This window comes from Crocodylus porosus, unplaced genomic scaffold, assembly GCF_001723895.1.
Source record: "Crocodylus porosus isolate Cpor-Errol unplaced genomic scaffold, CroPor_comp1, whole genome shotgun sequence".
Classification (NCBI taxonomy): Eukaryota; Metazoa; Chordata; order Crocodylia; family Crocodylidae; genus Crocodylus; species Crocodylus porosus.
The window spans coordinates 1,869,121-1,892,974 of NW_017728919.1; the positions used below are offsets into that span (position 1 = coordinate 1,869,121).

The 23,854-nt window shown below is 55.1% G+C and overlaps 1 protein-coding gene across 1 annotated transcript; it reads left to right on the forward strand.

The window, feature by feature from the left end:
- Positions 1–2,939: 2,939 nt before the first annotated feature.
- Positions 2,940–23,854, forward strand: HOMER3 (homer scaffolding protein 3). The gene is made up of 11 exons (XM_019538337.1): positions 2,940–3,078; positions 3,422–3,609; positions 12,014–12,158; positions 12,962–13,118; positions 13,737–13,868; positions 14,135–14,242; positions 17,623–17,744; positions 18,237–18,393; positions 19,591–19,701; positions 20,781–20,861; positions 21,974–23,854. The coding sequence occupies exons 3-11, from the start codon at positions 12,145–12,147 to the stop codon at positions 22,160–22,162; spliced, it is 1,071 nt and encodes a 356-aa protein (XP_019393882.1). The 5' UTR covers positions 2,940–3,078; positions 3,422–3,609; positions 12,014–12,144; the 3' UTR covers positions 22,163–23,854.

Below are 23,854 nucleotides of genomic sequence, written 5' to 3' on the forward strand. Positions count from 1 at the left end.
TACAGTCTTAGCTCAGGTAGTCCTAGTGCTCAAAGGCTTCAGTGTGAATAGGGCTGGAAGAACGGCTATTACACCCACATTACCTTGTAAAACTGCTTGGACATAACTTACTATTTTGGTGAAAGCAACAGCATTGTCTTGAAGCTATTAAGGCATGGAGAAATTAATGTGCAGAACTGGCAGAGATTAACGAAAACTCTCTTGGGGAAATTCCTTATTAAAGTAGGCAACCTAATAAATCACAAGCAAAAATGGGATTGGACTCCTCCAATCGCCACACAGTTCAGCACTATTGGCAGTCTGTTCACGAGAGGCCTGGCCTTAGTTTTAGTGGGAAGTTTTAGGTCAGGATTGAGGCACTATGAAAGCTCAGAAAACAGCACTGTTTTTGATCATGACTCGAGTGCATTGGCAGTGCTGCGTTTGGAGGGAAAATCGGGAATAGTTCCCTACCAGGAGCCAAGGTTTAAGGACATCACTAGACGTGTGAATATGAGAAGCTTACACAACTGTTGCCTGCTTTAGCAAATGCTAAGCATGTGCATGTGCATGTGCTCTTACACTTGGACCTGGTTGCAAAAAGAGGTGCCAGAATTGAATACAGACAGAACATTTTTTTCTCTTCTAATGCAGCCATTGATGTCAGAGGAAAAATGTGATTTTTTTTTTCCTTTGGCCATAACACATAAGAGAGGGCTGTTCACAGCAGGACCCAAGTCTACAGCTGTGTTTTGTCCACTATACTGCTTCTGAGCGGATGGAAGCAGCTGCGTGGTTGTGATGCTGCAGGTTTGGAGGCTGGGTTGGAACAGAAGGAAAATGGTACCAGAGAGCAGCTGCTTTATGCAGAAACCCCACTGGCAGCCTGCTGGAGATAATGCAGAAAGCCCAGTAGAAGAGCAACAGCAAGTCCTGTTTCCTGCCTTCTTTTCTCTGCAGGTTAGGCTGCAGGTGCGGCAGGGTCAGTGTGAAGAGTCAACTCCATTGTGATGCCTTGCTGAGAGGCAGAATTGAGACTTTACCTGTATTTAGCTTGTAAACACCTGAGAGGGAGGTGCTCTAGACACTCTTTAGGTAGATAGAGAGGTCTCCTAGTAGCAAGACAGCAAGGTGAGGAGGAGGGGACAGCTGTAGAATTGAACACCCAGGTGAGCCAGGGTAGGTGCAGTTGAAATTTCAGCCCCCAAAGTGATCCCCGAGGTCAGGCAGCAATCACTGCTTCAAATGTAGTGGCACCTCCTTTAAAGTGCGGATATAGTTTCATAGATATTTTCCCACTCAAGGGGATGATTTCGTCCCGTTATCTGATTCAATATGGTATCTTATATTGATGTCTGGGAAACAGACCTAAAGGCCCCAATTCTCTTATCCTGCGCTGGCCATAGTTACTTCTATCAGTGACAAGTGAGTATAAAGTGCTGCCCATTTCACCTGACTGCATTTCACACTGGTGCAGCTCATGGAGGCTGCGTGGCATCCACAAACTGAGGACAAAGGCATCAAACTATTTGGGGCCAAATTCATTCCCAGTGTTAGGCTGGTGGAGTCAATGGATTTACAGCAGGGGAGGAGCTGGCCTGTTGTGGCTGTACAACAAGTGAGAATTAACACAATCATGAGATATTTGCTGGTACTCCTAAAGTACCTATTAGGTGCAGGAACATATGTTTTCTTTAATACCATCTAATCTATTTCCATCCCTAGTGCTTATTTTGGGCTGCCTATCTCTATCCCTAGAGTCGAATATGTCTATCTAGCTGTCCACCCAACCGTCCCTTGATTTATACATTTTTGTCATGGGACCAGTTCTCCAGTCTCCATTTTCAGTTCTGTTATTTATGTCTGTGCAGAGTAGGTGCAAAAGACCCCAGGTCACAGATTTAAAAGCCAGCTGTGTAACACAGGCCTTCTTGGAATTAATTCTTCTTTGAACTAGAACATATCCTTTACTAAGACACCTGACCTTGATTCAACATCTCCCAGGGATGAAGTCTCCACCATCCCTAGATGCGCAGTTCAGTTGGTTAATAACTCTCACTGCTAAAGTGCTGCACCTCATTTCTAACCTAAACCTGTCCAGGTTTATGGGCTGTGATCAAGTCTAAAGACTTGCAACTTTAGGAGCAGATTGAGTTCTTAGAATTCTTATAATCTTTTACTGGGCAGGCACAGTTTCCAATTTTTTAAATCATCCTTCCCTGAACCCTCTGCAATTTTTGAACTTCCTTTTTGAACTGTATCTTGCATGTTTCAGGGGGGTGTAGGTGGTAGCCGTGTTGGTCTCAGGACATAGGCAGATAAGGTCTGTTGGATTTATCCAAGGAACCTTGTCTTCATGAACTGTAGGCACCAGAGCTAGATGCATCATTCCAGAAAGTGGTTGCTGCAGTGCCAAATACAGGGGAAATATAGTCTGTCCATATGTCCCTGTTTGTACATCCAAGGATTGACATTGTGTCACATTGGCAGGTCACATTCAGCTGATTTCCCACCCCATTCCTCAAGTGTTTTCTCTCTCTGCTTCCCAGAAACTTCCCTTCCCCCAATCCCTTAAAAATGTAATAGCATCTCAGCCTCGCTTTGCACAGGTGTAAACGTCCACCCAGAATACAAAGGAATGGAGAATTTGGCCCATGGAGGGAGGTGAGGGAAACCACTCCCTAGACTGGAATAAAAAGGACGTGGTGTTTTTTTAAAGTATTAGCTAGCACATTTCAGATACCTGGGGTAGGAGGGGCAGGCTGTATTGGAGCATGCAGTAGCTGCTCAGACGTCTTTGGTCAAAGCTTAGACCCGTAGTATGTATGAGATTACAATATAAGGGCGAAGCCCTGGGAAAGGAGATGTGTTGGGATATCTTGGAGCTGGGCTGATCTTATTTAGCAGCTTGGCTTTTCAGCGGGTGTAGATGTGAACTGTGCCCGGCAGGTGGTGCCTCTGAGCCAGTTGGAACCCATTGGAAATAAAGTGAGGAGAAAGAAAAGAGAAATGTGACCGAGATGGGGCAGTTGGCAGAGGAAGGAAGCGGATAAAAAGAGAGAACAAAGAAATCGCAATCAAGAGGGATAAACTGAAGAGGTAGCTTTACTTTTTGGCCTGTGGAAAAAACTTCTAAGGTTTATCAGTCGCCTAGAGTAGAAAGGAGTAGGCAGCATTGTTTAAAGGGATTGCAAAAGCAGTGAATAATCCTGCTGCTGCTGCTGCTGCTCTCCTCCCCATGCTGAAGGGAGGAAGGGATCCTGCGAGCAGGAGAGAGGAGGACACTGCCTGCCGGAGGCTGCAACATCTCAGCAGCAAAGTGTGCTCCAAAGTTCTTGGCCAAGATCCCCTGGGCTGCCGCTCTCGGTGGGGAAGACCCCCACCTCGGGAGGGTGTTTGGGACCTCACCCAGCCTCCTCCCCCACGCCCTCTGGGATTATAGGTCATTTTGAATAAGCAACAAAACTAGCGGATTTCAAAGTGAAATTCCGGAGGAAATTTAAAGAGCATCCGGATCCGGAGAAAGAGAGAAAGAAAGAGGAAGGGAAAAATAAATCAAACGTGGAGAGGAGCTAAGGCGGCCAAAGAGAAGCCCAAGAAGAAAGAAGCTGACACCCAGGCGGAGATGGGGTGAGCCAGGCATTTTGATTATTACTCATGTATCTTTTGTTTTAGTACTAGTTTAAATAACCCAACATGTTTTTTAAGATATATCTGAGCTGAGGGGATGAGGGCGTCAGGTTGCCATAAAGAAAGAAATGCCAGTTTAAGAGTACAAAGCAGCCCTAAAGTTTAGGGTTCACAAAGTAGACAACTGCAAACCTCGGCAACTTCTTGACAGGTACCAGGATACAGGGAAGGGGCCCTGGGGTCCATGCCCTGCGTGCGATCCAGAGTGGGAATCAGGAAGAGCCCTTGGTGACCTTCCCCAAGTTAAAAAGGACAGGTTTTATTTTTCCCTTGTGATCTTGATGCTCAGTAATTGGGACTGCTTGCATTTCTGAGCGGGTGAGGAGCCTGATTGGAAATCTCCAATGTGAGTTTAAGTTTATGACCCCCTAAAATCTTCCATGGGTGAAATATGTTGTGCCTAAGTGGCTAGAAGGCACGGGCATGGAAAAGAGATTGTAGCCTGGTGTTTAATTTATGTGCTGGTAATAAACCCCAACCATGTAATTTTAAGAGCCTGACGTTGCTCTGAGCGAGTTGCTTTGTAATGAACTCTTCTGGGCCACTCAGAAACAAGTTGGGCCGGGAGGAGTCCTGCCATTCCTCCAAGCTGTCAGTGCAATACTAGAGGGCAAGTTCAGTGGCTTGTGTTTCTTTTGCTGAGTTTCTGATTTTTGTTTTAGGCAATCCAGGAAGAATTACTGGACAGAGTGAAATATAGATGGGGGTGGCAGAAGGGGCAGAGGCACAGAACCAGGTCTCAGTTAAACCAGTATGAATCTGGAGCAAATCCACTGAAGCCTGTGGGGCTTACACTGGTCCCACTCGAAATCTGAAACTACCCCGTGTCTTTGTGATCCTTCCTTGAATCCAAAACTTCAGCCTGAGGATTGCCAGGAAGGGTGTTTCAGGTGCATAGGTTGGGCCTGGCACCTTATTCTCCAGGTGTATTAGATGAATCCTTCTTGGAGTCATCATGACTACACCCAGCAGCTCTGCGTTTTCTTTAGAGGCCTGCCAGTTCCCACAGAAAAGGTTGATTCGATGTCATCCTGATATTTTCTTAGATCTCGCTCTAATTACAGGGTTGCAGCAGCAGCAGCAGCACTGCTGTTACCGTGGAGGTGGTGCTTCTATCCCAAATCCCCTGTTTTTAGTTGCATAGACCTTCTGAACTGAAATGCCTTTGTGCTTGTGTATCGTTCACATGGAAATGTTGAGCAGCCATCTGCAGACATTAGATTTCTCTGGATTCCCAAGGCAGTAACAGAGCATCCCCTTTTGAATCATTTTCCACCGGTTGATTTAAGCAAGCTCATTTTGAAGTAAGGATTCAGTCCTTACCCCTCACCAGTGACTCTTAAATCTTGCCTATTGTATGTCCTCCTGATGTTCATTCTAGTATCTCTGGGTGGCTTTCCCAAACAGCCTGTTCCTGGACTCTAATGTATCCCTGTTGCACAGTAGGTTTTAAAGTGCTGGCTCTTCTCCTTTGGAAGAGTCCAGCTGCAAATGTTGCTTGGATCATGAGGGGAGCAAATGCATTTACCTCCCGGGTGTGCCTGCAGTGAGCGTTCGTCCACACTTCCACCTAGCAGACAACACAGCAGTCTCCGCTGTAGGGAGAACTAGGATGGGCACTGGAGAGGAGAGGCTTCTGGTCATACTTCAGGAGCCCTGGCTGCGCTGTTCAGGGGCAGGACCAAAATGGCAACAGAGGACAATGGAGCTGCACTCACTGAACTGAGCAGGCATTCATGTCTGGAAGGGCTAAGGACGTTGTGGTTAAAATTATTGCACGAAGGCAGAAACGTGCACAGAGCACAGCAGGGTACGCGTAGATGGTTATTACAGGGGGGCACTGGAAGGACTGCACAGGAAGCCCAGCACTGGAGGGACGAGGGTGAGCTGTCAGCAGCTCTGCCCAGACTCTGGCTTTCTGGGTTAGGCGAGGGACTACTTAAATGCACTCTGCTTCCCCTGTGTTCAAGACTTCCCAGCACTGTGCAGATAAGGCTTCAGTCCGTGTGTGGCACCAGGGGAGCCAGTGGAGACAGCCATCCCCGCACGAGGACTGTTCCAGGCACGTGCTGCGCACCCAGCAGCAGAGCCATCCTTGTCACCTGGGATGCAGGCCTGGTGGCGAGAGGTCTCCAAGAAAAGCAATGCTTCATAACGGTGCTGGGCCTTTAAAGCCCAGGTCCTCCTTTCCCTGGGTCTGCACTTGCATGCTTGCACTCTCATTCCACTCCCCACGACTAATCCAACGAGTGCAATTCCCCTGGTGCCCTTTAGCAGCAAACAGGCTGGGGGGGAGCTGCTATTGTACTAAGCTCTCCTAGGTTAATCTCTCACCAGGAAGCCAAGGGTACACCAGGGAAGGAGGAGAGGGGAGGATTAGTTCGTACGCTCCCTGCCACTGCAGTTTGCTAGGCCGTGGAGACTCTGGGTTTTCCATCAGATCCATCCCAGAATACCATTCCGTCCCAGTCGAATGCTCTCTCTGGCGCAGTCTTGCACCCATGCTCCTTCCCAGTGGACCGTCTCCTGGTCCTGTGCGCTGGCGGGAGGGAGAGCCCTGGCCCTGGCACTTCCAGCACCGCATCCCTGCTGACTCAGCGCAGCAGCAGGCTGAGGTCCAGGAAAGAGCCAGCTCTCTCTCGCGCACGGTCTCTCCCAGCCCTTTCTGCAGCCCTTGGAGCTGCTGCGCTGAGCACTGCCCAGGAGCCAGCAGCAAGGCGTATAGGCAGAAGGGTCAGTGAGTGACAAATGGAAACGGCCCCAAAAAGCAGATGTTTTCCAGATCACCTGCACAATCCCATGTGAGCAGAATGTGACCGTGCCTTTCACAGGCTGGCATCCACCAAGGTCTCCGCAGTGGCTTCCCTCCATCTCTGAAAGGCCTGGAGCCTGACCAGAAGCCATCTGCACCCCTGGGAACCCTTTGGTCTCGCACACCCAAGTTGAACCGCCCTGCGGCCAGTGGTCTGGGTTTATCAGACGGCTGCCTCTGCCTTTGGAGCTCGCACGTCTTCCAGGCCACCCCGCCCAGATCTAGCTGCTGCAGGCTGCGATGCAGAGGAGCTCCTTGCTGTGCTCCCACTCTCTCCTGCTGGGAGTCCTGGAGAAATCCACGGCAGGGCTACCCAGGTTTCTTCTGGGCAGATGATTCTGCTGATCTGATTCTCTTCAGCTTACAACAAGATTTGTGTGTTGTGGGTTTTTTGGGGGCCCGTGTTTTGGGGAACTTACAAGCATTGCACCAACCTCCTGCAAATACTGCCTGCCTGGCAGGGGAGATGGCAAAGTCCACCTATGTATCCAGACAAAGCCAGTACCCTTGGGACAAGCTCCTCATGTACACCAGCCCTGCACTGATGGGATTGAGCCCTGCCCTGGTGCACCCCGGGCAAGAGGGGCAGATTGTTCTGTCGTTGGGGATCGATTGCCACTTGGCCTCTGCCGCCGCCAAGGAGAAGGGCCAGGGAAGGTGAATGTAGGTGATGCATCCTGGAATGAGGGCATGGTGCAGCAGAAGCAGGTCAGAGCCCCCCCAGCTGCCTCCCTCTGCTGTTGACATGGTAAAGGACCTCATTCTTAATGCCCTATGCTATCAAGAGCCACTGGTCCTGGATGGAAAACTCACCCTGGGACCCACCAGAGCAAATCTACCTGTCAGGAATCCCTAGCAGATAGCTCTGTCTTGGGCAGACACTGTCTCTTCCCGACACTCAGGAACGTGCGACAGGACACAAAGCATCTGTGTCTGTTGTGGCAGGGACAGACGGAAAGATCTCCGCCAAGGCAAAGATCAAAAGAACGCTTCTTTCGAGCGAAGGCAAGCAGGGAGGGGGAGCAGGACGCGCCGAGCACTTCAATGAGCTGAATTAGTTTGCCCCCAACTGGCATTGCAAGATCACAGGGCAGGGCTTAACCGTGGCAAAGAACAAAAGACCGTCCATGAGGAACGCTCCCTCTGGAGCATGCGACAGCCAGGGAAAGGGAGGGAAGAAAAATGGAAGGAGCGGAAGTAGCAGGGACAAAGCCCAAGCCACAAGCAGCTGTTAAGAGACACGAGGAGCAGGAACAGCTCCCTTCACCCTCCTCTCCGAACCCACCCATCACCGAGACCCATTGGTTGGGATGGAGAGACCAGTAAGGAGCGTGGCTTCCTCCCCCACGCTCCAGAGTCCTGTCAGGAGGCTGCATTTTAGCAGTTGTCCTCATGGTTCGAACAGCAGCTGTGGAAAAAGTTGAAGAGAGCATTTGCCCATGTCAGGCAGGAACTCCCTGGAGCGCTGCTACTCACAGCAAGAGCATCCCTGGGGAGCACCAGAGTGAATAGAAAAGCACTCACCCCAGGGACCTGCGGGGCAGGGCAGCCTGCTGTGTGCACAGGGAGCTGAGAAACCAGCCGGTTGCAAAGCACCGGAGAGAAAGGCAACGAGAGGGGGCCGTGTGGCTGAGCAAGCCTTTGAAACGACATCCCTGTCTGGCTTGGTTCCTTCTTGAAGACGGGGAAGCCTTTCTTTCCAGGATTCGGCACCGCCTGCTTGAGGACAGGGTGGACTAGCAGGGGAGAGCATCCAGGCTGAGCTGTCCCATGACTGCTGTGGCCATGAGCAAGTCCCATCCCTCTTTGAACCACAGGTTCCCCACTTATAAGGCAGGTCTGCCGTGTGAGCACAGATGAAGGTGCCCTGTGAAATCCCCCAGTGAGAGGGATCCTTAGCTAGGGTTTGAAGGCAGGTGTGCTGGGCATGAAGCTGGCCAGGCTGCAGGTGCTGGCTCAGGTGACCCCTTCACTGGGCGGAGGTGAGCGAGGGGCTGAGAGTCAGGAGAGGACTCAGGAGCTGAGCTCTGCAGTGGCTTTGAGGATACTTCTTGTGGTCTGCGCAAGCATTGCTTCAGCAGAGCCCAGTGAACCAGTATCCCTGTGATGCGCATGTGTCTGTTGACCCATGGGAACACGCCTGTGCAGGTGCATTCTCATGGATGTCCCCCGGGCCGGCTCAGAGGGATGCCTGGCAGATACCTCGGTGCATGCCTGGGTCAGGAGGATCGGAAAGGGAGCTCCAAGTGATGCTGAGACCTCATGGGCTCTGGCTGGGTTTGGATTCAATCTGTCTGCTCAGCAGTCCAGCTCGTCCCCTAAGAAGGCACGGGGCAGAGGGGTCCACACTTGGAGATGGTTCCTCCCCTTTTCCCCAGCATCAGGGCACATCAGTTGTGTTCTGAGTGTGGACAACATCGGGTTATTTTAAAAGACACCAGCAGGTGCTTAAAATGAGCCTCTAGAGGAGTCTGTCAAAGGAAACGGTGGAGGGAACTCAAGGCAGACCAGGGAGCCGGTTCTCACTCCTGCCTCCACCTTGGGATAGAGAAGAAGGTACTGGCTTTTTAACCCTTTTCAGGCTGCATCACCTTATCTGCCCATGGTCAGATGAAAGGTGCTGAACTGACAGTCTTGAAAACAAATATTGTCTGGTTATTCCCGGGATGGCACCACCCAGGTCGCACTGCCCTGCAGTGCCCTGCTGTGTGTCCTGCCTGGAAGAGGTAATCAGGACTCCTAAAAGAGATGATATCTTTTATAAGACCAACAAGATTTTTGCAAAAAAAAAAATCTTTATTTTAGAAAATTAAATTAAAGCAATTAAAGTTTTTTGGGGTTTTTTTTGCAAAAATCTTGTTGGTCTCATAAAAGATATCATCTCTACTATGAGTTCTGATTGCCTTTTCCTCCAAACCAATACAGCTACAATGTGGGTTCCTGGCTGGAAGGACATTCGGTCTCTCTGGCCCACTCGCCTCTCGGGGCCTCTGCCAAGCCCATCAGCGAAGGGAACCAGCATATTACCATCCTGGCAGCAGGATCAGTCTGTCAGGAAATGGATGCAGACATGGCAGTGACAGAAGCCATTTAAGAACTAAGTGGAGCAAAAGGAGACCGCTAGACAGGTTGACCATAATTCAAACCACTGACTTGCTTGAGGCTGAGTTCCTATCTGCTTGTCCAGTCCCCTCCCCTCCGCTCCCCTCTCAAAAAGCCTGGCAGCCCTTAGGCAGCAGCGAGAAGCTGCCTTACTGCCATGATGAGGAGGAGCCCGTTAAGATTTCGCCCTGATCTGGATCACCCATGTCCCTTGTGAACCAGGGCTGCTCTCCCTCAGGGGGCAGCTAGCTGGATTCCCTAGCACCATGGTGGCAGAGCGCAGGCATCAGACAGCAGGTCATCCCGAACCAGCAGCAGGGCACGTAGTAGCAGAGCTCTGCCCTTCCCCCTCAGGCTGGGAACGAATGCAAGCAGAGACGAGAGCTGAATCCTTTCCAGCTGCCATCAAGCACTTGCTGATCATGTCTCTGTCTGAGCCAGATCTTTGTCCTTTCACTCATTTGCTTCCCTTTTCTTAATTATTAGCAGGGAATCAGCCATGGGGGGTGTGAGTGGGATTTATTTACACGTGCCCTTTCCACTGCCGCGCCGGTCTTGTCACAGGGAGCCCCGGCTGGGAGCCAGAAAGGAATTGTCAGCATTTATCAATGTGTGGAGCATCCGGATGCATGCACTTCAAACGCTTAGACGGGAGAAGAGGGAGGGGGCTGCTGAGAGAGGGAGAAAACCTGACAGCTCCAGTCCCAGGCATGTGTGAGCCTATTTTACCAAGGTAGCGAGTAGTGTTCCTGGGAGTGAGAGCCAGAGGCAAACAGACGGCAGGCAGGTGCTGGGCAACCTATGCCAGTCCCGTGCTCTGCTCTGACACGCGGTGCCTGTTCTCTTCCAGTCCTGGCTGTCCCCCTCAGTCCTGGCCTCCAACCCCCATCTTGCTCTTCGACTGTGGCACATCTGCTGCGCTGATGATCTGCTGGCCAAAGAGCTTGATGAGTGACTAGACAGGGTGAGGCGAGCCCATGCACCGGTTACACCTTGCAAGCCACGGAGTCTGAGTTTTCAGAGTCTGGGGCTGTATCACCAAGGCCTCCCAAAGCTGGTATCTCCCATCAACGTGTTTTCAGTTACTATTCCTCTTTTGCCTCCTCTCCCTTTCAGTTTCTTTTCTGGAGATGCTGCCTCCTTTCTCTCTCTGTCCTTTGTCTTGCTGCTGTGTTCCTCTGATCCATCCTTGACAAGGCTCATGCTTCTGTGCTCTGGCTTCTGAGCTTGTCAAACAAGTAAGTGAAAGCTGGGAGCAGGTCTCCTGCGCCAGGCACCAGCCTCAAACATTTCAGTCCTTTAGCTGCTCTTTCGCTAGGAAGAGGAAAATGCCCCCTTTTCTGTTGCACCATCGCTACATAAGGGGCCTGCAGAGGGACAGAATTGCTGAAGCATCTCTCTTCCTGACAGGCATGCAGCTCTCTGCAGCTTTGGTCCCAGCAGGGTCTTGGAGCATAGGGCTGGGGCCAAGAGCATGAGCTTTGAGATCACCTCCCCCTGTAGCATGTAAATGCACAGTCAAACTGAGCTGAATGAGGAACAGCAGGCGTCATTGATGCCCATCCTGTTTGTAGGGGCGTGGGTTGTAGCTGTTTTGGTCTAAGGACATAGGCAGACAAGGTTCATTGAGTAAGTCTGATATCTTTTATTAGATCAACTCAAATAGTTGGAAAAATTCTTCCTTGCAGGCTTTCAGGTGCAAATACCCTTTGTCAGGCTGAGGAAGCATCTGCAGTTGGTCTGTGCTCTTCCTGGACGGAACGAATAGTAAAGAAATTCCAGTTTGTAGGACTTTGTGACATTTACTGCCCCTGGGGGGACAGAGGCTTCCTCCTTAGCATGAAGTTGGGAGGCTTCAGGGAACAACCTAGGGTGTTAATTCTGGAGCAGCGATGCTGGAAGGCAGCTGGGTGCAGGGACAGCATTCGCAGCACCTGGGGCCGAGGAAGGAGCAGGTGGGCCTGGGCCAGCACTGATCCAAACCAGCAGACCACTTTCACTGTAGTACGCTTGGAATCCAGTTCGCACTGATGGGCCGGGGACACAAAGCTGCTAAGGGGGCAAGAGGGAGCTACTCCTGTTAGAAATGATCAGGCACCATACTGCAGCACATGAGAGCACAGGCGCCCCAGGGGATCCATTCTGCGCCCTTTGCTGTGCTCAGGCATGTGGAACTGGAGTCACCAGGGAAAAAGTTCTGTGGGCAGAGTCCTTCACTATATAAAACCAGTCTGGGCCTAATGCCCATGTTGCCCCCAGTTGTAGAGCTTCCCTCCTCCCTCCACGGGTGAGCAGGGCATCTTGTCCGAGGAGGAACCTGCAAGTGACGGGCTATGAGGGAGGGACCAGACAAGGCTTCTAAGCACTGCCCGGCTGAATGCTCCCTCTGTGCCTCCTGTGATCAATAACAGCTCACTCTTCCATTGCTAGGAAATGAATCCCTGTGGAAGCCAAACTGAAAGGGAGCCTCAGCCCCGCTAGGAGCCCTGAGAAGGAAGCTGCTGGAGGCGAGACGCATGCTACCTTCGCTGCCTAACAGTCTGTCTAACCATTGCTAATCAATGTCAACAGCTAGGTAATGTCCCCCCTCTCTGTTCTTTGACCCCACCCTGAACTTGGGGCTTCAGGTGCAAGAGCAGTCATTTCTTGCTGCCGGTGGAAGTTGTGTGTCCAAGTGGGGAGATAGGGTTGGGGCTCCTAGCCCCGTTGGGCAGCCATGTACAAAGTGCACCATGTAGGAGTGGAGCCCAGTGACCTTTGAGTTTCGTTATGAAAATAAATCTGCAGTGAGCAAACTGTCCAAACTGCCTTTGGAAGGAGCCAGCCGGGACTCCAGGATTATCAGAGAAGGCCTCTGTACAAGCCGGCTAAGTCATCTACATGTTGGGTGCAAAAGCTGCAGCAGGGGGTAGCGTCCTCTTGAGCCATGGGGATGATCTCCTCAGGGTGCCAGGCTCAGCCCTCAGTAACCAAAGGGTAGGTGGCCTTAAGTTGGAGCAGAAACACAAGTCTCCAGATCCCAGGGATGCACACCCTGCCAGGCTGCAGCTGGAACAGGGGTCTCTCCTGCCTTGGGGCCTAGGTTGCATTGTAATGAGATTTCACACACCCCTGGCGCATGGCTGCAGCAGTGGCAAGAGTTTGAGGTTTCAAAGCAAAGCCAGGTAAAGTCTCTCAGCCCTGTTGCACCCAGGCACTTGTATCAGGGAAAGATTCCTCCCTGCCTCCCACAGGGCTCGAGTCACTCAGCACTTTACAGGCTAGGTGGAGGTAGCAGAGATGCCACACGCTCAGCAGAAGGGGGTGCAGATGCCATGTCGCTCTGCAGACGCCGCACAGCAGCCCCTGCCCTGACAGCTCTACTGACATCCCTTGCAGGGAGCAGCCCATTTTCAGCACCAGGGCCCACGTATTCCAGATTGACCCGGCCACCAAACGGAACTGGATCCCGGCCAGCAAGCACGCCCTGACTGTCTCCTACTTCTACGATGCCACACGCAACGTCTACCGCATCATCAGTGTGGGCGGCACCAAGGTGAGGAGCTGGCCCAGGCCATTTGCTAGCCAGAGCAAGGGCTCGGCAGTCATTTCACACCTCCTGCTGCGCTCAGATCCCTGGCTGGTGGGCAGTGGGGTGCGATACCACCCATGCTGCCACCCAGAGTGTTTATGTGCACTTGAGATCTTAGTGCCAGGAAGCGGCAGCCAGGACATTGATGGCCTCTCTGCCCAGAGCCTGCATGGTGCGAGCTTCCACCGGCGAGCCCTCATCCCGTGCTGGGGAGACCTCTGTGGGCACTCTCAGCTTTGTCAGCCTCCACAGCCCCACTAGTCCTGGGCCTTTCAGTCAGTGACGGGGGCCCACTGGACCTAGTTGCAGGGTAGCACTGGGTACAAGATGCTAGCACAGGCTCTGGGTATGAGATGCCTTCTTGTCATGGGGTTCCTCACATCAGAATGGCTTTTGGTCACTGCTAACTAGAGCTGAAGTGCAACAGGTAAAACCCTTCGTGCTTCATGGCAAGCTTGGGAGATCCTAGGGGTGGGTGAGTTAACAATGGGAATGAGCCCTCTGAGCCAGCCAACACTGCCACACAGCAGAAAATGAAGCCCATCCCACAGACTAGACTGAATCCTTTCCCCCCACTTGCAGGCCATCATCAACAGCACCATCACCCCCAACATGACCTTCACAAAGACCTCCCAGAAGTTTGGACAATGGGCAGACAGCCGGGCCAACACAGTGTATGGGCTGGGCTTCGCTTCAGAGCAGCATCTCTCCCAGGTAACATCAGGATGCTGGTGGCAAGCTGACCCACCTGGGGGTGCTAGGGGAAGGGAACGCAGCACCCCTGAAGCCTCCAGAGATCCCAAAGCAGTGTCAGCTTGGGGGAAAGGGCTCTGGGATGGTGCATAGCTATAAGAGGAAGGAAAACACTGGGCTGTTGGAGTGCCAGGGGGGCAGAGAAAGGAGGGGAGCGGTATTTTCTACCTGCTTAAATGTGACAGTACAGTGACTTTCTCCCTTTTGCTCCAAATTCCACACGCCAGTTCGCAGAGAAGTTCCAGGAGGTGAAGGAAGCCGCCCGTTTGGCGAGGGAGAAGTCACAGGATAAGACGGAGCTGACCAATCCTGCCCTGAACATCACTTCTCACCAGGTACCTGACGGGCCCCAGCAGGTGCAGGGGAGCAGGTGCTACACCATCATCCTGTGACAGCACTTGTGTGTGCAGGTTGGAGCCCCTCCTTCCAGGCACCCCAAGGGTTTTTGGCCAGGATGGAGGGGGCTCAGCTAGCAGAAGAACCATTGGTTTCCAGCTCTGCCTGGTCATGCAAGAGAGATCATGTTCCTTTCAAGTTGTTCATGGTCATGGGCCAAACAGGGGATGCAGCAGCCCGTACCTGGTCCAGGGGAAGCTGGGCTGAAGGGCCATGTGCCTCCAGCCTTCTGCCGGCACCTGAAGGGGGGACAGTGATGAGCACCGACTGCTGGATAAACTAACTCTCCCACGGGAAGCTCTGGAGAAGAGGTGCACTGCCTTGCACCGGTGAGATGGGCTACCCCTCCTTCTGTCTCTCCATGGCCATGGCAGAGCCCAGATTGGCATGCCTCTGGTCCTGGTTCATCCCTGCTGGGTGCCAGGCTTTCTCCTGCAGAGCGGGCTGTCCCTGGAGAGGTCCCAGCTCAGGCTGTTTCACAGCCCATCTGCCAGCCAAAGAGATGGGCACAGCATTGCCCTTCTGCAGTGGCTGGCACCCAGGAGGGGGTTGCCCAGCGTTATTATGGGGAGTTTGAGCATCCCAGGTCATGGAGCATGGAAGTCGCCTCTGCACTCAGCATAGGGACAGAGGTGGCTGTGCATCTCCCCCATCTCCTGGCAACAGGAGGGGAGCCGGAGGCTGGAGGACACTGCGTTCCCCCGGCTGAGTACAGATGGAGCAGCAGCCGAGGAGGAGGAGGAGGGAGTGCAAACAGTACCTTGGCCTGCAGGAAGAGGGGGAGGAGGAGGCGGTGGCATTTCCAGGCACGCAGAGCCCGGCATGGCGGAGCAAAGGGAACAATCTGTCCAGCTTGGCTCCCCTTGACTCTGCCTGCCCCATCCGAAGGCTTGGGGAGCAGGGAAGGGAGCGGAGCGTGGGCAGCGGAGGCAGGCTGCGCCAGCATCCGCTGCAGCAGAACAAATCTGTGGTCAGCGATTGTGCCCGGGAGAGCAATCTGTGACCGGCTGCAATGGGTGCTCCAGAGTCCACCTCACCTGAGCTACTGGCGCACTGAGTGGAGCGGAGGCCGGGTACTGGGGCAGAATGGGCCTCCACGTACCAGCATGCAGGGGGTTAACACAGCTGTGGTTAAGACGGGTGAGCAGTTATTTCAGCTGGGGGGCCACTAAGGAGTTTTCGTGAGCTGTGAAGGGCCTTAAGAGCACTTCTCAGCTGGAGAGGCTGCTCCAGGAGTTGCTGCGCTGTCCTAGCAACCCCCCGCCAGCTTGTATAGATGCAGACCGCCATCCAGACAGCCCAGCGCCAGCCAGCACCCACTGCTTTGCTTGTTGCATGCACACAACACGCGCACACACACGCTCCCCGACTGGCTTGCATACACACACTCCATCTGACACCCACCGCCAGCCTGCACGTGCGCGCGCACACACACAAGTGCTCCCTCTTTGCCCATCTTGCCTGGGTCATACACTAGCAGCACTTCACACCCGAGCCTCATTCTTAAATAATTGATGACGTTGCTGTTTGTGGGCGAGCACAGAGCAGCTCAGTCTCCTGGAATCATGCCAGGCCTCCCCGATTCTCTGCCTCGCCTTCAGCCTTGGCCTCCTCTGGCTTCACACTGTGGGAGGCTGGGGTCTCTCCTCCCACTTGCACCCATCAGCCCAGCACATCCTGTTCAGCCTCTCCACCCCCCCACACCCCCCAATCAAATCAGGGCTCCTAATGCTCAGCACCTGAACCCAGGGATGAGTCTGCCCATTTCCCCAGGTGCAGAGCTCCCTCCCTCCCACACCCTTTTTCTGCCTCAGTGCCCCCATCTACGAAGTGGGTGGTGAGTCATGCTGTGGGAGAGGTGGGGTGTATGCTGCAGGTTGCCCTTTTACCTTCCTACTGGGGTTTCCGCAGAGCCGGTGGCTCCAGCACAGCCTGGAGCCCGGCCTCCTCTATTTATAGGCATCAGCAGATTCTGAAGACAGGTGGCTGTCCTTATCCCAGAAAGTCACACAGATCAGGTGGCTGTTGCTCCACTGGTCTCGTGGCCCTGCAGGAAAAGGCTGCCGGTTCCCACCTTGAGGTCTGGAGCCTGGCACCCAGGGGGGTCTTTGCAGACCTTTGCACCAAGTCCCTTCCCTGCTGGGAGCAGCTGATGGGAGGAAGCGGGGTGCTGCGTGCTACAGAACATATCTGTGGCCATGGCACGTTCATTGTTGCTCCATCGTGCTCTGTCCAGATTGCAGCCAGGGAGGGTATCTTGATACGTGTTGCTGTGATCCAATGCTGCAGAGCAGTGTGTGCTCCTTGGGTAGGGGCTGTGCCCCACTGGGGTTTGGTGCACTTGCAGTATGCATCACAATACCCCATCATCCTGCCTTTCCTGGCTTGAGGGGCCCCCTCCTCATCGCATGGGGCTCGCCTCCTAGCCCAGAGAGTGGGAACAGGAACCCAGGTGTTCTGGACATTGAAGGGGCCACCACAATGGGACTGCCAGCCTTGCACTTCTGGAGCACCTCGCTGGTCCATGCCTCGGCACCCCGCACCTGGCCTTGGGGCTCCAGTTACGGGCCGTGACATCTTTGGCATTCACGGAAGGGGGTGGAGGTTGGGGCCAAGGAATCCATTGCCTTGAAAAAATGCAAATGAAAAGGGAGGGCCCTGCAGTGACGTTGCTCTGAAGATGAGTGTGGCAGGCACAGAGCCCGGGGCATGGCTCAGACCCTGCGCGCTAGGATTGCTGTCACAGCTGGGCTCGCGGAGCTGCTGAACGGGAGGGAGGGATCTCGCCAACTGGAAAACAAGCGTCCATCTGCCTGGCTGTCCCCATCCTTCCCCCACTCTGCATGGCTCCTCTCTGTCCCAACACATCTCTGGCCTGTCCAATATGCCAACCCCAGCATTTCAGATCTCAGCACCAATCCTGCTCTCAAGGAAGCAAGCAGCCACAGTGGGAAGGAGGTGTCCCCTGTCCCACTCAGACCCTGCAGAGAATCTCTCCCCACAATCCCCCAACCATGGAGATTCCCTGAGTTTCACCTCCGGTCTCCCTTGAAGCCAACAGCAGGGCAGCCTGCCCAGAGTGGGGAGAGATCTCTCCATTCAGGCCCTGTCTGTGCCACACAGGAGGGCATGGTCATGGTTAAAGAGGCTCCTTTCCCCTCCTTCCCCACCCAAGAGATGAACCCAGCACCCCAGGGTCGACCCCAGGGTCCCCACCTCGGAGTCCCCCACCCCCCAGACCTCCCAGCGATCTAGCCCATAGGAGGTGCTGGATGTCCTGGCCCAGACCTACCTGACATGCTGGGACCTTCCTCCACAGGTGTTGCCGAGCCCCATCATCAGCTCCAATGGGCCAGGAGAGGAGAAGCTGTTTCGGAGCCAGAGTGCCGACGTCGAGATGACGACAGAGAAGGAGCGGCTGAAGAAGATGCTCTCCGAGGGGTGAGCTGCAGCTCTGATGGGGGCTTTTCCCCCGGGGTCCCAGCCTGGTGGCTCAAGTGGGCTTGGAGCAATGGAGGCACACGCATTGCTTCCCAGGGACCCCTGGCTCTGACTCTGCACCTGTCTGGAGCAGCAGTGGCACCCAATCCTTCCAGCTACCCTTCCTGGCTCCCGCAGCCACCTCTGCCCCTGTGCAGGGACCAAGGACCCCACTTGAAGGTTTCCCAGCCTGAGTGGCAGTCCAGGGCCCACCAGGATGTCCTGGTCACCATGTCTAGACCCCCTCCTCAATGGTCATGAGGGCACAGACGTCCACATACAGCACAGGGGGGCTGTGGGAGTGGGGTCCCAGCCAGGGCTGGCTCTGATCAGTGCATGGTAACTTGGGCATTGGCTCCTTGGTGACCTGCCCAGCAGGGACAGAGGCCCTCAGGGTTGAGACCCCCATGCAAGCAGGGCCCTCTGTCCCTCATTCTCCGTCCCGTCCCACAGCTCAGTGAGTGAGGTCCAGTGGGAGGCTGAGTTCTTCACCCTCCAGGACAACAACAACAAGCTGGTGGCTGCTCTGCACGAGGCCAATGCCAGTGTGGACCAGTGGAAGAAGCAGCTGGCTGCGTACCAGGAGGAGACGGAGACGCTGCGGCAGCGGGTGAGCACAGTGGGGCCCTGGAGGGAGCAGGGTTGGGGACACCTAGTCTCAAGCCCATGTGGGCCCAGACTCTGGGCTATGGAGTCCCCTGCATTCACGCAGGTATCCATGGGGGACAGGGCTGCAGGTCTGGGGGATCATGTGGGACTCGCAGGAAGGCAGCTGATGCAGAAACCGATTGAGGCATCGGGGTGCTGGCCCTGGAGTGAAGGCTCATTAGGCTCCCCTTCTCCCCCTCAGAGAGATGGGGCTCTCATTAGTTGCTAGGGAGGTGACTGGTCCAGCTCCTCTCCTCATATGCAGGCAGGCTGGTAAAGCAGAGCCTCACAACTGTGGGGAGGGGGAGCACAAAGCTGGCGCATTCTTGCATCTCTCCCATCTCTGCTACTTAAGGCTTTCCCTTTGCATTCATTGCTGGATGCTGTGCCAGGGCAGCCGTCTGGCCTGGTGGCAGGCAAGACACAAGCCTCTCAGTGGGCTGAAGTCAGCACGGGTGGGAGCCGCAGCAGCGGTGCCAGACAAACAGGCTCTTGTCCAGCTGAAAGAATGGGATCTTGTGGCTTGGGCGCTGGCCGTCAGCTGAGGGGGCTGCTGCGGCCGTGAGAGTCATGTGGCCAGGAGGGGTTCACAAAGGGCCTGAGAAGGAGACTGTGGGGGCTGGGGTGGGAAGGGGCCCCAGCTACCTTGGTCTGGGCCTGTGATGACCCATGCTGGCTCCTGTCCACGTGCAATGGAGTGTGGTTTCCAGCCCAACCATGTCAGCACCGCCCTGAGGCCTGGATGCAGCTGGTGTGGCCATTGGCAGAGCTGTTCAAAATGAATCCTCTCCCAATGAATAATTTAAGCCTCCATGCAGCAGGTTTCAAAAGCAGAGGGGCCGTGGGCCAAGTTCTGCCTGAATTTCCTCCACTGGCTTTCACAGAGGGTCTGGAAGGCTGAGGCTGCTGGAGATGGCTCCAGTGGTTTGCAGACAGGATGTGATGTGCCCCATTCAGGGCTAACTCAGCAAGACCCACTGGCTGTGGTCTTGCCTTTGTGCTCTCCAGGGTTTGCAGTGCTGGGAAGCTGAGGCTGAGTTGCTGCAGGTGGGCTGAGGAAGTGCCAGCGAGCTGCTGGGAGGAGATAGTGGGGAAGTTGTCAGGGGCTGGACAAGATGCTCAGGACCTGATCCCCCGTCCCACGTGTGTGTCCACACAGGTGGCTGAGCTGGAGTTGCAGGGAGCTCAGGATTCCTCCAACGAGAGCAACAAGGAGGACCTAAGCCAGACGCTGGAGGAGCTGGAGCTGCTGATCAAGTCAAAGGACGAGGTAACTGCCCCAGAGCAGACACAGCACGGCAGCTGGGCCCCCCACATGCAGGGGCAAACCTGGAGGGTCGGTCGTCACGGATGCCCGTGCATCTCAGGCTGTCGCCGCTGCACCCACCTGCCTTGTGCCCTGCAGTGGCCTCCAGAGCCCCTGGCTCATGTTGTCACAGCCACACCTCTGTCGGTGCAGGGCCTTTCCATTGCCAGTGCAAGGGAGTGGGAAGCTCTGTGTTCATGCCTGGACAATGCCCTGGATAAGAGAAGGCCCTGCCAGGTGATACAGGGTGTCAGCCCTCAACCTTCACTGACGTGGCTGATTCCCAGCCCATCAGCTAGGTCTTGCCCTGGTCCCCCAGGCTGGTGTCTCAGCCCTGCAGCCTTTGTTTCCATTGCAGTAGGAGGCTGCTATACCAGGCTCTGTCTAGGAAATGCCTGGCTCCTGGGGTTGCAAGGCATGGGGCAATGCACAGATCAGCACTGGGGAGGCTTACAGGGTCCCCTGGCTCCAAGAGCAAGGCTAAGCCCAATGAGCATAAGCCCTGAGGGTCCCAGACTGAAGACTATGGGTAGGGGTCTGCCTATCGTCCACTTCCCGCCTCCTGCCGGACAGCCTGGCCATGCCCCCCAACCCACTCCTCTGAGCAGTGGCTGCGTTTAGCCTCTAGCTCTGTTATTGCCTATCACTTTCACAATGTTTAAATTAATGATTTAAAGGAGCACTTTAATTACAGGGGCTGGGGGCGGGGAGTGTAGAGTCCAATATTTGCTCATTGCATGTTCTTACATCCAGGCTGTGTCCTGGCAGAGGCTGGGTGGAGGATCCCAGCATGGGGTGTGGGGGACACGTGCTGTGGGGGTCGGTGTGTGCACTTCACTCCACAGCAGTTCCCTTCCAAAGCAATGTCAGGGAGAGCTCCTGTGACCTCAGGCCCTTCCCGGATGCAGGGAAGAGCTGGCACTTCCCCATAGAGAGCAGGAAGAAAGGGCAGTGGATGGAGGAGGCCCTGCTGACCTTGTGTGGGGGTGGGAGTGGCTCTGTGGTTTGATGTGTTCAGTGTTCATTTCTTCTTTGTGGTTTAGGAAATTCAGATGCTGAAGAGCCAGAAGTGCAGCCGGTGGGAGGTCGAGGGGGAGCGCGAGGAGATGCTGCAGAAGCTGCAGGTAATAGGGGTGCCCCCTGGAGAGACCCAACCTAGGAGGCCATTTCAGCCTAGAGGGATCAGTCTCCCTTTGCCTGGGGTGGGCAGAGATGCAGGGTTGCCCAGCTCCACCATCCTGCCCGGCCCCTTGTTCTCCAGCAGTGGGAGGGTGCAGCTTGAAGAGTCCCACCACTTCTCACTCTCCTGGGCTTTCAGGGCCCTCCTCACCACAGACCTCCGGTTTCTGTGGAGGTGGCCAGTGAGGCGGTCCCTAGACGCCCATCACAGGATTTTGTCCTGTCCTGTGTATTACTGGGGGCTGCTGGTGGCTGGGGACCAACCCCTGGCACTTTGGGGGGGCTCTGGAGCAGGACTGAGATGCCCCCAAAGATGCAGTCATACATACCGTTGTGCACCTGCCCTGCACCGCAGCCTGCCCTGTCCAGGGACCAGGGAGAAGAGTGCCCTGGATCCCTCCACCCCTTGGGAGGCCAAGGCTCAGCTCCTCGGCGGGGCTGGCCTGGGCAGAGGACATGTTCAGCCTGTGGGAAGGGGAGCCTCAGAGTCTCTTGCCAGCTGCCCCATGAGGAGCAGAGCTCAGCCAGCCAGTGAGGAAGGACGGGCAAGGAGGATGGATGCAAGCTGCTCTCTGCCTACGGGCAAGGATGCAGATGGAAACACTCGTGCTCTGTCCATTTGTGCTTCAGAGGCTGCCTGCGTCCATCTCTGCCCATGGGGCTGGGGCTCTGCACAGGGCACATGAGCCTGGTTTCAGAGGGAAAAGGACTTTTCCTAAAACTCGGTGTCTCCAGAACTGAAACACCAGGAGACAGGGCATGGGCAGGAGCAGCATGGAGCGGCCCGAGCTGCTCCAAGAGCTCAGCCCCTTGAAGCACAGAGTTTCCTGCTGGGCTTGCAGAAGCTGGTAGATGGGTTGCAGGGCTGGCAGTGGGCTGCCTGGGGTGTGTACGCACATGCCAGTGCCGGAAGGCACGGGTGGCTGTGGGACAGGGCACATGCTCCAGTGCCGCAGCACAAGGCAGGGGGAAGGCGGTGGCTGCAGGCCCCTGGGGGCACCTCAGCGGGGCAACGTCGCTGCCCTTCCATTGACCAGGCCCTTGCCTCCCCCTCCAGGAGCTGGAGGCCCGGAACGCAGAGCTGGAGCGATGCCTGCACCTCTCTGAGCAGACGCTGGCCAAGACCCTGGCTGAGAGGGAGAAGATGCAGAGTGAGGTCACCAAGGCAGCCGAGCTCATGGACGTCAAGATATTTGAGCTCAGTGAGATCCGGCAGGGACTGGCCAAGCTCCTGGAGAGCAACTGAGCAGCCAGGAGGCCTGTGGGGAAGGCAGGGTCCCCGACGGGGCCATCAGACTGCCGTCAGGGCCACAGAGCTGGAGCCAGGCAGGGCCTATCCACAAGCCACCGCTGCCCGGAGCCAAAACTGGCTTGAGCCACTTGCTGCACACAGAGCACTGCGGCCAGTGCTTCCACACAAGACCAGCCCTAAGGGACATCCAGGCTCCTCTGGCTCCCGGCACAGCCTGGCCCTCCCTGTGTGGCTCAGTGACTCAGCTGCCCCGGCCTTCCTGGCTCCTGCACTGCCTACATTTTTACAGCCCCTTTTCTAGCCATGGAGCTGCCTTTGCAGCTCTCAGTAGTTTTTGTAGGAAAACACTTGCCTCTTGTAGAACGAGCTGCTCGGCCTCTGCTGCCCAGGGAGGAGATGGCTTATCTTACTGTGGGCAGCAGCAGGTCCTCCCTTTCCCCACCCTGCCACACGTTTCAACAGGATCTGATCACTTTGGTTCACTATCTGTGCGCACCAGGGCCTGGGAGCATGGAAGGGTTGTGGCCTGGCCCCATCCCCATCCCTACACCGCTGCTCAGGATCATCCTCCAGAGGGGTGAGGAGCTGCAGGCTTCACCTCTGTAGCTGAATTTTAAGGCCACGGAGTTTTATTCATACTTTTTAAAGCTGCTTTTTGAAGATGAGAGCAGTGGCCGTACTACAAGGAGGGTTGGGTAGGGGGTGGGGGGTTTGAGACATGGGATATCCCCAGGGGATGCCTGCCAAATTGCCAGGCTGGCATCTCGCCAGGCCTCTGAGGGCTGTGATTATTTGAATTAAATGGAGCAAATGATAATTGCTCTCATGTGTGGGGAAGAGCAGCCCCATGTCCATCAATGCTGCAGCCTGGGCAGGACACCGGTGGTCTCCCCACCGGGCAGATGCAGCTGGGCTGTGGGATGCTGGGGAAGTGCAAGTGCTCGGGGACATTGTCCAGGCACTGGGCTCTGACGGGGCCCGAAGGAGCTTGGGGAGCCCCGTGCCACCTTCCACAGCTGGAAGACCCTGTAGTCTCCTAGTAGCATGCTTAGTCTTGTGCTGCTGCCCAAGCAGTGTCGATGTAGGGGGCTGGCAGCCTCCCAGGAGGGGGTGGGGGGGGGTCACTGGGTTTGTTTATTACTTTTCTCTTTGCTGCGTAGATCAAGTGTAGACAGAAGTGGTAGCAATGAAGGTTTCTGGGGGCCTGCAGAAGGAGTGAAGAGTCTTCCTAGAGTGCTAGCAAGCAGTAGAGGCCAAATCGCCTGTGCTGAGAGCAGCGTGACTCTGCAGGCCTGGCCCTCCTCCCATTTGCGCCAGGAGAGGGAACGTCAGCACCAAGCTGACAGGCAGGAAGGATCAGGCCCCAGGAACAAGTCCGAGCATGGTGGAGCTGCCCTGGGCTCTGGAAGAGCCTCTGCCTTGGCCTGCACCCACGTGAGTGAGGGGAGTTGGGCCCATACCCTCCAGGACCTCAGAGCTGCAGTAGGGGCAGGATCCACGGTGCATCTAGGTGGGAAACCACCGAGGTTGTGGGTACGAGCCTGTCATTGCTCCCATTTGCTACAGGGGAATTGGCAGGGGACGAGCCAGCACAGGGACGGAGTCACAGGGCACACGTACCACCCCTGCCAGTGCTTCGGGAACTCCCTTCCCTCCCCTTTGGAAATAGAGCTCAGCTCCAGGAAA